The sequence below is a fragment of the Meriones unguiculatus genome, chromosome 6, assembly GCF_030254825.1.
Source record: "Meriones unguiculatus strain TT.TT164.6M chromosome 6, Bangor_MerUng_6.1, whole genome shotgun sequence".
In the NCBI taxonomy this organism is placed as follows: Eukaryota; Metazoa; Chordata; class Mammalia; order Rodentia; family Muridae; genus Meriones; species Meriones unguiculatus.
The window spans coordinates 101,452,656-101,468,632 of record NC_083354.1 but is presented as its reverse complement, the minus strand read 5'-3'; the positions used below and the strand labels follow the sequence as shown (position 1 = coordinate 101,468,632).

General features: G+C 50.1%; 1 protein-coding gene across 2 annotated transcripts in view; it reads right to left on the bottom strand.

Annotated features, from left to right (window-relative positions):
* The window catches only part of Pag1 (phosphoprotein membrane anchor with glycosphingolipid microdomains 1), a 133,929-nt gene that overhangs the window by 14,128 nt on the left and 103,824 nt on the right, over positions 1-15,977 (bottom strand). For both annotated transcript variants that reach the window (XM_021645645.2, XM_021645647.2), the window contains 3 exons: positions 5,416-5,622; positions 4,018-4,069; positions 1,151-1,247 (listed from right to left, as the gene is read on the bottom strand). In XM_021645645.2, coding sequence (XP_021501320.1) covers positions 1,151-1,247; positions 4,018-4,069; positions 5,416-5,546 — 280 coding nt within the window. In that variant the 5' untranslated portion in view covers positions 5,547-5,622. The remainder of the gene's footprint in view (positions 1-1,150; positions 1,248-4,017; positions 4,070-5,415; positions 5,623-15,977) is intronic.

Sequence of the window (15,977 nt, the reverse complement as noted above, 5' to 3'; positions counted from 1 at the left end):
GTGGAAGTGCAAAATGTCAAACTATTAGGGAAAAGAAGAAGAAGAAGAAGAAAAAAAGAAACCTGGGCTAATACTGTGTCCAGCACCTCTGGCTTCAGCAGCCCTAGAGTTCCAGCTCCTTCTCGCCCTGCAGGAGGGGCTCCTGCTGTGGTGCTGGCTCCCTGGTCTCAGGGCAGAGGGGCACCTGCAACCTAGGGTGTCACTGATGATGACCGGCTTTCCTTCCTTGCTTTGGGTGAATGCATGTTACATGTGACCATAGGTGGACGACTGCAGAGCATGCGGAGTGCCTGCCCGAGAAGCAGATTCCCAGCTTTCAAGTCCGTGACAACAAGCCCCGGTCAGGTTACTAATGGCTGCGTGACAAGGATTTGGTTTCCCAAAGAGGTCCATAGCCCAGTCTCTGGAAAGGAACAGGCTGTACCACACAGCAGCTGCGTGTGTGTGTGTGTGTGTGCACACATACGTGCCTGTGTAATCAGCTGATTTTGAGATGGGTAGAGAAACCTGGGTTACCTAGACAAACCAAAGAGATTACAGGGTCCTAACATGTGAAAGGAAGTCCAGCAGGAAGTTTGGGCCGGATTGCCAACACCCCACGCTGGTGACCTTGAGCTGCTCCAGGCTTTAGTTGTGTGGTAACTTGATCCGGTAACCCTGTGCTAGAGTCCTCTCGCTCTTAAACTGGGGACTTAGTGTGGCCTACCTGTGAAAAAGTAATGACAGAACAGGGACGGGTAGTAAGTGACAGCACAGAGGCTTCCAAGAGTGCTCCTGGCACCCAGCCTCCAACAAAGAGATTAGGTGTCATTATGCAAATGAGGCCTCTGGCTACAACTGGTAGTAATAATGGCTGGGCTACAATACATTGCCTAGTTTCTGAGCTACCTTTTTTAATTAAAAAAAGACTACGTGTTTGTTTGGGTGTTCAGTCTGCATGTGTCTGCGCATCACTTGCATGCCTGGTGCCTGTGGAGGCCAGGGCGTTGAATCCCGGGAACTGCAGTTACGGAGAGCAGTGGGTGCTGGGAATCAAGCTCCAGTCCTCTGGAAGCGCCACTGCTGTTAACTGCCGGCTCATCATTCCAGCCCTGTCAGCTGCCTCATTGGAAACCCGGTCCTTTCAGGGGCGTCTCTGCAGGACACTTACTGTCGCCGTTGGTGAGCATGCCATTCTGCTCGCTGCTGGCCAGCGCGTCTGTCGTCAGGCTGGTCGCCGAGTGGCTGAACATCTCCTTGTCGGAAGGCTGAAAAAGCCAAACACATCTTTCGGTAAGAGGCTGACACCCCTAAAAGCAAAGCAGCCGGAGCAAATCCCAGAATTCGTTAGTTAATTTAGGTAAAACAGATACAGTTAAATTGAGCCCCTTTGGTTACAGGTGTCAAGAGTGGGGGCCATCCTCACTCTCAAGGCCCTGGGAATCTCCTGTCTCCACGCAGCCTCTCATCTGGTGGTTACAAATGGGCTACACTGTGTTTCCTTAGCTCAAGACAAAGGGGAGGTGCGTGTGTCACAAGTTCTTGTGTGTCTCAGAACAGACGGGAAACAGGGGCCAAAACCATCTCTATAACAAACAGGTGTTGCCAAACAAACAAACAAACAAACAGCACACTGTCACTGCTGTCTCCTGATGGGAAGAGAGAAATTTGGTCAACACAGTTTTTAATGCCATACACTTGTGAGCCTATTTCGGAGCTAATCTCTGGCTTCAGGCTTTACTAAAATGATCATCTACTGAAAACTTACTCTGCAAACCTTTCCTATTCTCAACAACACATGGGAGCTCGGAAGGAAGAGTAGCACCGACAGTTTGTTCCTCCAGGGTGACGGCGGTGCGTAGGCCCTGCCTGGAACAGCCTGACAGGGAGAGCTGCCATTAGGGGCAGGCAGAAACTAGCTGGTCCTTGGTGTATTTCACCCAATACTCAACTGGCCCCACAAAGCAACTCAAACGGGCATATGACGGACCCCATCCTTTTCAAGTTCATGGCTTCTGCTGCCCAATACACAACCCAGCTTCCAGGATCCCACAGGGAAATTCTGATGTGGCCTCTGCAGAAGTCTTGGGTAGTTGGCTTTACAAACTTTGTCACTCCGATGGGACATTAATGACAACAGACAGAAAACGGCCCTTGATGTGTGGCGATGTGTCCAGGAAGGCTGCTCTTTCAGCCAGCATTGCTCCATGTGCCGCTGTCTGAGATGGCTGTCGTGTGGGTTGCCAGGACCCCGAGAAACAGATGCTAACACTGCGGAGACGGTGTCCTTAGGTGATAGGAATGGGGAATCATGGGAAGGCTTCCCGTATAACGTATCCCGGCCAAACATCCACAATCTATGCTTGAACCACTGTTTCCCACCTTAGATGCAACGAGAACAAGTCAGCAAACGGAATGATTTAGGAAAGCTGGGAGCTAGGTGGGCAACTGAGTGTGTGCAGGCCTCATGGTCGGTGGGAGCACACATCCTAGAGTGTAGACTGTGGTAGACATGTTCATGTTTTGAAGGTGTGTGGAGGAGATCCTTTGCGAGGAAGAAGACGAAGGCTGGCCTTCTCCTCTGCTTGCAGCACTCTTCCTGCTGCCGAAGGCTGCTGCCCCCGGGGCAGGATAGCAGGGACAGAAGATCCAGAAAGATGGCCTTCGTGTTGGTACCTGTATCAGCGTAGTCCCACCCCTGAAACCTGGCTTCATACCAGCTCCTGGCTCTAGCCATACCCGAGAGCCCTGTTCTAGGAGGAAGTGAGGACGGAGGCGCAAGCCCAACGTCAGCTACAACCCATTCTCCATCTGACTCAGGGGAAGGAGGGGGGGAGAACCACAGGACCCTGTCCTTCCACCTTCCTTCCTCCATCACTGGGAGAGAATGGAGATACTGGGAACAAAGGAGAAATGGGGACAACACAAGAGATGAAAATACAGTGATACAGTGAGTAAATTGATGCTGAGGGCCAGCACAGCTGTGGTGGGGGAGGATGCTGGTCTCACACAGATACAGTGGGAGAGAGCGCTGGGGTCTGGGGTTGGGTGGGGGAGCCAGGACGGGAATCCTGGCTGCTTCCTGCCTGCTTAGGAGGAAGCAGAGGTTCAGGCAGCCTGGTGCCTCGTGCATGTGCTCAGAGCACACCAGCTGGATCCCCTGAGTTTAAGCAAAAGTGCTTCCTTCTGGCTCTGAGCAGGAAGAGACTTCTCTCTCAGCACTGCCTTGGGGCTCAGAGGGGACTCCACACAGCTCGGCGAACACAGCTGCTGAGACTGCTACCACTTAAGGGCACAACATGAGTTAAAGGACAGACAGGCTGTGACAGCCTCAGGCTGTTCCTTACCCAGGTGGATGGATCCCTCCTTGAGACTGTTGGGTCCATCAAGGTCCCATCAAATGCTGCGGGCTGGTGAATGCAGCGAGGCCAGGCCCTGCTGAGTGGTTATATTTCTACCCAAATGTCAACATTGTAGTCCCTAGTGCCACAGACTGTAACTTTATCTGAAACCAGGGCCGCTTTGGATGAGGTCACATTAGAGCAGGGCATCTTTATAAAAACAGGAACTTGGCCCTAAGGGCAGACACTCAGAGAAGGAAAGGTGACATGAGGGATAGAGGAGAAGGCTGTGGGAAGGTGAAGTCATGGACTGGTGTGAACTGAGCTCAGGAACAGAGCCAACTCCGGAAGGAGCTAACGTAACAACGCTGAGTGCTGGACTCTGCTTTCCAGGGCGGAGGGGCAGTAAGTCTGATCTGAGTCATCCAGTCGGTCCTTGTGACAGCACTTTCAGACCAGAAGGGACACACCCCTGCAGCAGGTTGGGGCCCTGTCATGCTCTTTCAGGCAGTCCAGCTACTGCATTCACTTCACAAGCTCCCCTGAATACTGCGGCCCCAGCTGCGCTTACGGACTTCCGGAAAGCCACAGCTGATTTCCATTTAAGTGCACAAGCCAGCTTCACTTGTGTCAACAGCCAGCAGGGACATGGCTGGATAGGTGTGAGCAGACAGATGACAGACACATTGAGGCTCACCACAGTCATGAGGTTCTCATGGTCCCCGGTGTGCTGCCTGGGCTTCTTCTCTCTGAAAGGGAAGAGAAAATGTCATTCTGACGTCAGATGTGCCCCTTATGGTGAAGAGGAGAGCGGGCTTCCCTAGCCTAACGTTTATCAGCTCCTCAGCCCTCTGGTGGTTTGAACTAGGTCGAATGTGCTAAGAGAGAGGAGGAGAATGTCGTAACTGACAGCAAGGGGTGAAATCCTTTCCTGCACACCCTTTCCCAGTGAGCAGAGGGACAAGTTCACAGAGGCAGGACAGAGGCAGGCTGCACTCGGGGTCTGTCTGTGCCTAGAATGCTCACATGACAGACACTGGCTTTTCTTTTCAGCAAATCCTAGCAATGATCTCATCTTTTCCCTCAAGAGTCTGATAGGGATGAGAGAGAATACAGGAGATACCACTTGGGCACACCAGGAAGGTGGCATGCTCTCGGGATGAGTCATATGTACCTCCAGTCTACGGAAAAGTCTGTTGAGTAAAAATAGAAAGTGTTTTACATGGAACAGTCTAGAGAGAGCCATCGGTTGTGAAAGGACATTTCCATCTACGGCGGGGAGAGGGCGGCACCTAGCGGGAGAGCGAGTCATTGCAGCCGCAGAATCTTCAAGCCCACAGGAGCTAGAACTAAAGTTTCCGTGCTTGTCCTTGCCTTGAGGGCCTGGGTCCATGCTTGGCAGAGATTAGGAGAGGGTGCACGAGGCCAGAGAGCCTGGCTTTCCCCTTTTTGCCAGATGTTAGGGTGGCACACAGAAGAGACTTTTAAATATCATTAAGTGTCCTTGAGGTTGAGAGAGCTGAACCCGGGGCTGGCTCCCAGCAGTACCAGAAGGCTGCACCCTTTGTACCACCTCGATTCTCCTGCCCTATCACAGAGAACTCCACCTCTCCGAGAAAAGGGAGGCACGTGCAATGCTTAAAGAGAAAAAAAAATGCTTCCACATTAGGTGAGTCTGTCTTCTAAGAAAACAAATCTGTTTCTTCATAAAGGGCAGTTCACCACACACATTTTTAATAATACAGAGCTCTGCCAAGCCACATAATGGTGATCATCCTGAGGAATCGCCAATTGTGGGAAAAACATGTACTACCTCACACTGAGGTTTCAATATGCACACAGCAGGAGAAAGACCACACACAAAAATGATGTGTTCAAAGAATGGCAAGAATTCATCGAGACATTTAAAATAGGAAGGCATCTTTACTTTGCTCTTCAGGAGGATCAATAAGGATCTTCAAATGACTGATGAGAAATGTCCCTGGAACCTTTGGAACCAACTGGTGAACAAGGGTCAGGGAGGCTTTTTAATACAAAGGTTCCTGTAGGCACAGTGAATAGGTTTATGTTCTTGATCATGCATGTTTGCTCTAACCTGTCACAACTGGAGCACAGAAAGATGAGGAAGGTGATGAGGAAGAACATGGCCACAGCAGCCAGACTTCCCCATAGAACCATCTGCATCTGCATGTGGCCACTGCCCAGTGCGCTTCCTGCAGGGCCCATGGTGGGAGCTGGGATGGCCAGCTGGGGCAGTCACTTCTTCAGGGGTGGTCACATGGGTCCCGGGGGCTTCGTCCTCCTGCAGAGAGAATAACACACTTAGCGCCACTTCTCTGGAGGGGTTGAGCATTCCTGATCTGAAAATCCGAAACCTGAAAGATCCCCGAATCAAGACTGTTTTGAATGCTGACGTGAGGCCATGTCAAAAACTTTGGAACATGACATCAAGATGCGTGTGCCCTGGAACCACATGTAATCACCCTCACAGTGTGTACGGAAAGAGTACGAAATACGCGTGAATGTCATGGTCAGGCTTGCGTCCTTTCTCCAGGGTAGCTTGGATTTCAGAATCTGAAGTCTCTAACGCTTCTGTCTGAAGCACTTCAAGTAAGAAATGCACAGAACTCCAAGGGAGGGGGCCTGGGGGGGGGGACAGCAAGGCCTCGAAGTAGCCAGGGTGCTGTGTGCAGGAGGTAGGCATGTCTGGAGCAGGTACAGGTGTGTGTGCCCCATGGAACAAAGGTGGAGGTCACAAGACAACTTGCAAGGCTCCTGTGGGTCTTGGAGATAGAACTCAGGTTGTCAAGCCCAGTGGTAAGTGCCTTATGTCTGAGCCATCTCGCCAGTTCCCTAGACACACATTTCGCCCGGGCACCGCAGCCACCATCTATCTCCCTAGCTCCTCAAGCCCATGTTCCTCTTACAGCTCACATCAGTGTGAGTGACTAAACAGAGCATCCGTCCACAAACCCGCACATGCTGTCTACCGATGTGCGGCTTTACTTGGAAGGGGAGTTTTCACTGAGCTGATATTGGGTACCTGGCAAATTCACTCTCAAAGGAAAGGCCGGGAGCTTGTGCTGAGGATGCTCCCATAGCAGAAAGCAAGATCTTCATGAAGACCTAGAGTGCAGGCATCAGACCTGTTTTCAGCAGCTCCCGGGTGCCTCCAGATGCCGGCTATCACCACCACCACCATTTGATGGGAAGCCCTGCTTGCCCCACTTTAAAGACCAGGAAGTTGGACCCAAGCAAGGAAAGAACTTGGTCAAGAATCCCAGAATGGTGGGGGCTGAAGAGAGTGCTCAGTGGTTAAGAGCACTGTCTACTCTTCCAAAGGACCTGGGTTCAATTCCCAGCACCCACATGATAGCTCACAACTGTCTGTAACACCAGTTCCAAGGGATCTGCCACCTTCACACTAATGCACTAAAAATTAATAAATTATTAAAAAAAATCCCAGAATGATGAGTGCAGCTGCTTGGACTCAGACTGTGTTCTTACGCATCAAGGAAACTCATGTGGGCCGGCCCCTGTTCCCACCACAATGCTTCTGACAATGCTTGGTCCAACTGCCAAGTATTTCAGCCTTAGAGGTACGTTGAGGACAGAGGAACACACCAGGCTAATATCTGTGGTAAGAGAGGCCTTATTTAAACAACCAGTTTGGTTAGTTCTGGAATGTTCTAAATAAAAGGAACTGGAATTTACTCTCAAGTAAGAAAACATAACTTCCGAGCTGGGATAATAGGGTCATAAAACATTTTCCTTGCAGAAGGGCACTGACTACATTGTCATTTGATTCAGTGACGTCACTGTGGTAACACGAGGCCATCCCCGAGGCTGCATACCCTGCACATCTAGGGTGTCTTAGTGACAAACCAGAGCGTAACCGAAAGGGGGAGAGTCTGAGCCTTGTCAACAAAGGCAGATTGTTCCCTGGCACGTTCACCTGGAAATTCAAGGAAGAGGAACAGTACATAGCGAGGCACAGTGCAGCCGAGAAAACCCCGCTTTCCTGTCTGCGAGACCACGTGAACACCCTTCTGAAGCTTTACAAATGCAGACATTAGAATTTCTTGGGTAATGAGGAACTCTTCTCCACTTATGTATTATGCCTGTAAACAAGACAGGCTCAGAGTAACACACAGACAAATTGCTTCTGTATGAATAAAATCGCCACCACATTGGAGGGTACAAAGAACTGCCCACTTTAAACTGTGCCTAATAAATTGCTGCAGCAATAGGTTTCTAAGACACACACAAGAAAGCGTTTTCAGCACGGTGACCTATGAGATAACTTCTGTGGTAGCTGTAAACCACGCAATATCTGCGGAAGCACAGACAAAGGATTGATCTCCCCCAACACGCTGTTTTGTTTCTTCATTCACACATCTGATTAATGAATGCTATTTATAAAGAGCTATCGTCTTTGAAGACAGCTGGCTGCGTGCGTGGATTGCTCCAAGGCAGAGCGGAGCACCAGAAGCCGCGGCAGGGGCTCTCCAGCACCCCTCTCCACTTCTGAGCATATCTCATCATTCCTCCCTCTTGTTCCTGTAACAGGAGGGGGCTGATTGAATACAGCGAAGTATGTGGGGTGCCAGCCTGGCAAGGCAGCCTGGGGAGGGAGGATGAAAGGGAGTGACTGTGAGCTGCTGAATAAAAGATGGAACTCACAGAAAATGTGTCAAAACTCCTGGCTTACCCCCTTCAATTAGAACTTCATCAAAAGCCAGTGAAAGGAATCCTCCCCAGCTCTTACCCTATATAAAAATCCTACAATGGCAAGAGGGATTGTCAGCCATCACTCTCCCGGTGAGCAGGGGTAAAAATCTCAAAAGTCCCGGTCACTGGACAGCGTCTACCTCAAGGTTCCTCTGCCACTTTACTGGAGGACCCAGGCTACAGCAGGGATCTGGGCAGAGGCATGAGGTAAAAAAGGAACCACAGTGGCCGGCCCTATAGTGGGTCCCTGGAGGGTCTCAATGGTGTACACAGGTGCACGTGGTGCCAGGGGAGGTGGTGGCATGTCCTTGATGCCGATGGCATGCCTCTTCTCACATCAGAGGCTGGACGAGGCAGCCCAGTGGGAGGAAAAGGGTCCCAAGAGCAGGCAAAAGAGTCAGAGACGTCCGCCACCTCCACTGTTAGGAGTCCCACAAGAAGACCAAGCTACACAACCCATAGCACATATGCAGAGGGCCTAGGTCAGACCCATGCAATCTCTCTGACTGATGGTTCAGTCTTTGTGAGCCCTTATAAACTCAGGTTAGTTGATTCTGTAGGTTTTCTTGTGGTGTCCTGGACTCTTCTGGCTCCCACAATCCTTCCTCCCACTCTTCAGCAGGATTCCTCCAGTGTGCCTAATGTTGGCTGTTGGTTTCTGCATCTGTTTCCATCAATTGCTGGATGAAACCTCTCTGACAAGGATTATGCTAGGCTCCTGTCTATGAATATAGCAGAATATCATTAGGAATCACTTCGCTGACGTTTTTTTTTTTTTTTTTTTTTTTTTGACAGTCCTGTTTGGTTCTAAGTCTCTGGACTATGTAGACTCTGGTTGCTGGCCCTCCAGGTAGGGTCAGGTGTGAGCTCCCGCTCATGGCTTGGTTCTCAAGTTGAACCAGTCATTAGCTGGCCACTCCCACAATTTCACCCCAGCACATCTTGCAGGCGGGACAGACCTTAGGTGGAAGGTTTTGTGGCTGGGTTGGCACCCCCACCCCTCTGCTGGAAGTCTTGCTTTGTGACAGGAGACAGCAAGTTCAGGCTCCATATTCTCCATTACTAGGAGTCTTAGCTACGGTCACCCTCATAGATTCCTGGGAGTTTCCACTGTCTCAGGTTTCTAGCTTGCCTCTGAAATTACTTGACACAGGGTGTAGGAGTCCTTTTACTGTACCTTCACAGACACCTGTGTTCGAAGCTGAGGTGTGGAAGATGGTAATGTTAACGCAGTTGGAGAAGCCGTTAACAATTGGGCATGAAGTCTTTTTGCTGTATAGTATGCTTCATTATTGAATATGCTCGCTGATATCAATCAGGATGTAGACAGATATGTAATAAAAATACAGACAAATGTAATAAAATACGTTGCATTACTGGAAAAGGGCAGTGGGGTTTCCTGAATCCCCAAACATATGTCAATTCTGGAAGACTGGGGGCATGCAGCAACTTGACTAAAAAGGCGGGAATAGGTATTTTGGGTTATAAGTCTGCTAGGAATTCATTTAGAAGTGGCTCTACTTTATTATGTAACATACACTGGTCTTGAACTGGCTGTGTAGTCAAGGAAGGCCTTGAGCTCCTGCTTCCACTGCTCCTGCCTCCAGAGTACTGGGATTATATGGATATACCGCCATACCAAGATTGCTTATTTTGTGCTGAAAACTTCACAGTCTATTATCATCCTGTCAAATATATAGATTCTATTATTTCAATCATTAGCAAAACTATTGGCCTTTTATTTTTAGAGCACATGCTGTTGTTTTCATCCATCCATCCATCCACCCACCCATCCATCCATCCATCCATCCATCCATCCATCCATCCATTCATCCATCTATCTTACATCCTGATTGTAGCACCCCTCCTCTCCTCTCCCTACTCCCCCTGCATACACCCCTCTCCTCCTCAGAGAAGGGAGAGGTCCTCTCTGGGTACCAACCCACCCTGGCATATTAAGTCGCCGCAGGACTAGGCAAGCAGATGCTGTTTTAAGCCACAAGGTGGCAGCATAATTCTAGTTTCGGCCTCAGTGAACAGGCTGTGCCTCCTGGAAGCCCTGAATAATTGTTGTTGGTCATGTTTGCTGTTTTAATTGTCTTAGTTAGCTTGGATTATCAACCACCCAAATCAATTCCAACAGGAAATAAAGCAAATGCCAGACAAAAGTGATGAAGGGTACAGAGCATCTGGTAGGTGTTTATTTCTCTAGCGAAACACCCTAAGCAGGTAGGTGCTCTGATCACAGCCTGCCATATAATAACACTTTGCATGGCTGGGATGGCTGGCCTGATTGTATTATCCAGGGAGGCCGACACTTAGCTCCTTTGAAGGAGGTTTGGGTCAGTAATGACAGTTATTACTGCATCATAGCTGTCCTTTGGACCTCTAATTAAGGATGCCAGAAACCATCTCTGTTGATGACCCCTCCCCTAAGGACTAAGGGCAGAGTTGCAAGCCCCATGGGAATGGCTCCTGCCAGGTTATTACCAGGTCTGTGAACAGTGTGGTGACGGGACACACTATGGGCTACAAACAAACCAGACAAGTCAGCACCCACGAGGACCCACATTCTCAGGCGGATCCCTGAGCTGCAGGAAGTGACGGATGTGTGGGCCGAGGGGATGACTCCCAGGACAGAATTCTCTGTCCTCTCTCCTCACTTCCCTTCTGTCAGTTCCAGGTTATAGGTCATCAGTAAGAGAAGTCACAGTGGCAGCAATTTTAAGCAGTTGGTTGTACCACATTCATTCAAGAACAGAAAGAAATGTATGCATACGGTCCTGCTTGCTTGCTCTTTCCCCTCACACAGCTCAGGCCCCCTTTACTAGGGAAAAGCGCCGCCCACACTGGGCTGGGTCTTCCTGCATCAATCAACAATAAAGACAGTCCCTCAGTTAAGACTTCTCCTGGTCCCTCTGGGCTGCGTATGCAGACAATTAGAAATGGACCATCTCATGTGCTGAAAGAGCTTAGCTCAAGGGTGGACATTTGGGTGGACATCCTTTTAGGCTGAAGGGACTCTGACAGACAGGGGCAAGCCTGCTAAGCAATAGCACATGCCTGAATCGTGGAAGTGAGTGTTTTGTTCCACTGTGGGGTGCTGTGAAGCTTCTGTCTTTGTGTGCACATAGATGGCTATCCTGATGTCACCAAGATTGAGGCATGGAAGAAAGATACCCAAACATCAGAAGGTGGCATAAGATTCTGGGCCAAGATTCTCCCAGGCACCCTTTTCTGTGTGTGACATCAGTGCAGAGCAGTGTCTCGGCATTTCCTCTTGCAGCAGCTTGACAGGCATGCTACCCAGAAAGCCACACTTCCACCAGCACAAAGGGACAGTTTTGGAGGCTCGCTGGGCAGGCCTCTGTTGGGGAGCACCTGAGTACTCCTCACACTGGTTCATCAGAGCTCAGCAGTTTTGTTCGCTTAGTATTTCCATAAATACTAAGAGGCAAGAGCAGTGGTCATCAACTTTCACGATGCTTCATCCCTTTAATTCAGTTCCTCGTGGTGTGGTGACTTCCAACTAGAATATCATTTCATTTTTTTTTACTTCACAACTGTAATTTTGCCACTGTTATGGATTGTAATGGCAATAACTGATATGCAACCCTTGTGGGGGGTCATGACCCATGGGTTGAAGACCTCTGGGCAAGGGAGTGACTTCTCCCTTGCTTTCCTTGCCATGATTTGATGTGGACTTGGGGGAGGACGAACGGAGAAGAGGAGGACAAGAGGAGCAAGAGGGTTTGTTATTTCTAGCAGTGTGTGTTACACACACTCTGAGATTCACTGAGCATCTGGGTCAGGGTGATACAGCCTATGACCGGAAGGGTGGCAGGTGACGAGGCTTTGCTTGCCCCTGGACTGTGAGAGGGACATTTCAGCAAGTGTGCAGTTAGCCTTGGGAATCCTTTCTTTTTGCTGCAAGCTTGCTTACCCGACCTAACTGAAAATGTCTCTGAGGGCAGGCGTGTGTTCACCTCTAAAGGGAACCTCAGCATCTTCATGATTTGATAAATAGGTTCTGGTCAGGAAGTTTTCCTGCTGGTTGCTTCTGAGGAAGACTAGCACAGATTTTGTCAAATGCAAATGCAGCTCACAGGCAAGTAAGAGAAGCAGGAAGAGGGTGCAACAGCTTAAGAAGCCCAGTGCATCATGGGGACAGACGCTCACTCTGGACTTGAGCAGGCCTCTCAGTGCTGGCAATCCCGTTTCCTCTCTCACAGATGACTACTCCATGTCTCCTCCCTTGGAGGGGGCTGGACGTTATGCTTTTCGAAGGAAAGAGGGTTTTGCACATTCACAGCCACATCTCATGATGTCCTGTCCTCTGATGCTCAGCATCAAGGCCACTTTTCTGAAACAGGTTCTCTCTCCTCATGGCCCTCTCTCCTTCCGAATTGTCCTGTCTACCATTTGTCAAGCGTGAAATGACAAAGCACTTCAGTGTCTCTTCCACGGGCCTCCCTGGGTGTCAGCTGTTGGCCCAATGTGTGTCACACAGTAGGCACTTAGAACACAACTTCAGAAGGAAGAGTTCCGAGGCGGCGGAGCCTCGGGCTTCCTGAGGAGGCCTTGCTATCTGAAGTGCCTGAGTAAGAAGTTGCTTTTCTCAGTGTTCAGGCTAGCTTTCTATGAGGACACAGGTCACAGGACTGACCCAGGTCTGCCTGCCAGGTCACTGGGACACAGCACAGTGATCAGTCCAGGCTCCCTGGGACTCTGAGGAGGTGGCTATACAGCAGCTGTGACTCCCAGCCTTGAAATAAAATCCATCAGAACCCTATATAAGTCTATACTGCAGACCAGACTCTTACCCCGTGATTAAAAAAAGATTTATCTTTAATAATATGTCTATGTGTGGGTTTATGTCATGGAGGCCAGGAGAGTCATATACCCTGCAATGGAGTCACAGGAGGTTGTGGGCCCCCTGATATGGATGCTAGGATGAACTCAGCTCACTGTACTCCTAGATACTGGGCCATTTTTCCAGTCCATCCATCTGACGTTTTATTTACTCCTGTGGGTCTTCCTGCTCATCGCCTTGTCAGTGGAAGGGCTCCCCGCTCTCACCAGCACTCTGAAAGGCCATCCAGAGGTGTGTGTTCCCAATGTTCTCACACCCCCCCAGGAAGGATGGACAAGGGATCTCCACCCATACTTGCTTTGAGTCGCCACCATGCCTAGTTTGGCCATTGCTCATTCTCACGGTGCATTAATCATAGGCTGTCGTTCCGTGGGAGCCGGAGCACTCTGCGGGCCTTGTGCAGCAGCCAGCTCTGATGGATGTGGTGCTCACGTGCAGGCTGCCTCCTGAGCCAGGGACTCTCTGCTGTCACACTCAGCTAAGCATTGCTTCGTGCCCTCTTTATTTGGCTTCTGAGGGTCACTGACTCAGTCTTTGTTTTCACGTCATACAAGATAACAAAAAATAACTTCTTTGATTTGAAAAATGAACTCTTGGACATAAATACTTCCCAGTCAAATCCTCCTGGTAGAGCTCACAGTATTAGAAGCTCAGATCTGTGCCTGAGGTGACGGCCTGAGTCAGCAAAGTCCTCGATGCACAAGCGTGAACCCTGGCACCGATGTCGGGTGCTGGGCATGGTGGCCCATGTCTACAGTCTCAGTGCCAGGAGCAGAAAGACACGAGAATCCCTGGAGCTGAGCGGCCAGCTGGAAAACCACAAGCAGTAAGCTTCAACTTTAGTGAGAGACCTCACCTCAAAACGAAGAAGATACCTGGCATTGACCGGGGCCTCCGCTCCCGAAGGTGCATCGGCAAGTGGACGCTCACACCACGTGCGCACGCACGCACACAGGCAGGGCTAATAGTGAGCCTGCTGCTCTGTTGCGTCCTCTGACAGCACTGTCCAGCCAGACATGCTTCTTATGGGGAAGTCAACCCTCAGCACTGGAGAAGCAAAACATGGGAAGGGATGATGGTTTAAGTGACAGAATAGAGACGGCAGCTGAGGTGCTCTCTCCACACCGTCCCGTCACCGTGCCACAGTCACCAATTGCCACAGTGCTAGGCAGAAGTGGACAATGCAGGCCCAGAACGCAGGGATGACTCCCTCAGCTGCTGGCGGAGGAAGGAACGAGCATGGCTCACGCAGCACAGCGTCTGAAGCAGTGTTCCTGACCTCTGGGAGCAAGCTGAAAATGTACCCTTCTGGCCCTATTTGCTTGCACAGACCTGTAATCTGAGCGACTCGCTGATGACCTGGAGGTTCTAGTTCGGCCAATCTGGAGGGGACAATGGCTCTGCATTTCTAAGTACTGTCTAGATGGTAACCCCTGACCTTAATGTCAACTCATGCCAGCAAGGTATTTTTCCAATGGGTGCTGGAGGACATGTGCCTAGTTCCCTGGTGCTGAGACTTGGCCTTCGCCTTCCTTGATGTGCATGTGGCCGTAGGTCTGAAGAGCCTTCATTCCCACAGTGGCACAAGGACTTCCGCCCATCCATCTGTCTACCCATTGGCTGAGAAAATTACAGGGAGTGCATACCGTGCAATTCAGCCTCTGTTCTACGCATTTCCACTTACGCTGCCGTGTGGCCTGAATCTAACCCTTCCCAGGCCTCCCTCACTTTGCCCTTTTGAGAACTGTGGTCGTTTAGAAGATTCCTTTCTAGTTACTAGAAAGGTGCCTGTGGTTCTCAAAGTCAGAATCAACAATTCAGAACTGTGCGTATAGCCACAAAGGCAACCCTTAAGGACTGTTTGAGTGCCCCAGAATGTACAGGCCTAAGATTCATGGGAAGTGTTCGTGAGCCCAACCAGTTAAATAGATGCCACGAGGAAAAAAAAAATCACAGGCAGTCTTTGAAGGCAGCATGTAGTACTGGGAATCTACTCCATAGTCATTCCAAAACATTGGCTGACTTCAAGTACTTATTTCATGAGCTTTACAGTTCACGATTCATTGCAGGTACATGCTTGTAATTCTAGCCTAGTAGGCCGAGGCAGGAAAATTGAAAATTATGATCTAGCATGGGCTCCAAAAATCATGAAAGTAAGAAACAGAAAGCAGGGACTCAACATATGCATGTGTCTCTGACTGGGATACCCAGCAGCCTTTGACAAAAATGCCAGCACACCCCAGATAGCCAACGGTTCATATACAGCTGATGTGGGGACACTTCCACTGGACAGGGCTTGAAGCTCCTTAAAGGCAAATGCTCGTGTCTTGGAAAACCCTAGGAAGAGTAGGCTCGAGAGGGCTCTATCTCAGTGTGTGGAGAGGCCGAGGGATTCCAGAAGTTCTGGCATCCCAGAGACTGTCTGTTGGTCAGGAAGTATAGAGCCAGCTTCTTGGTTTGGTCCTACTGGTTCTTGATTCATACCTCTGGACACTTCCAAGTCCGACACTCTTCTTCCCTAACTACCCACGTGCGGTAAGCAGGACACATCCTTCTCACCGTGCGCTGAGAAGGAGGCTAGCTTTGTAAGAGAAAAGCTTCTCTATCAGAGATGTATTTTTGGCTACATGTTAAAAAAAAACAACCTAGCATATACCTCAAGCATGCAAAATGAGAACAAAGGGCTACAAGTCCCTCCACTTCCCCTGCATCACATCTGAGACAGCAGGCTGCCACAGTCCCCGCGGCCTGGCTCTGCAGCACGGCTGCTGAGGCTCCGCGGAGTTCACGCAGCTGCCTTGGACGGATGTGGTCTCAAGCTGAGAACTGTCCTCAATGTGTCGAGTGGATTCCAAAGGCAGCCTCTGCCTGTTGTGTTTGCAGGGTGGAAAGGCCCACTACCCGAGTGCATGCGCCCTCCCACGAGGGTCAGTTATCCTGGGAGGATGGGCCAGCTTCCAAGGACAGGAGGTGCCAGCACACACGTAAAGAAAACTGCTTCTGCTTTATAGTTAAGACGAAAGATTAAAAACGCCATGACTCCAGTGAGCTGG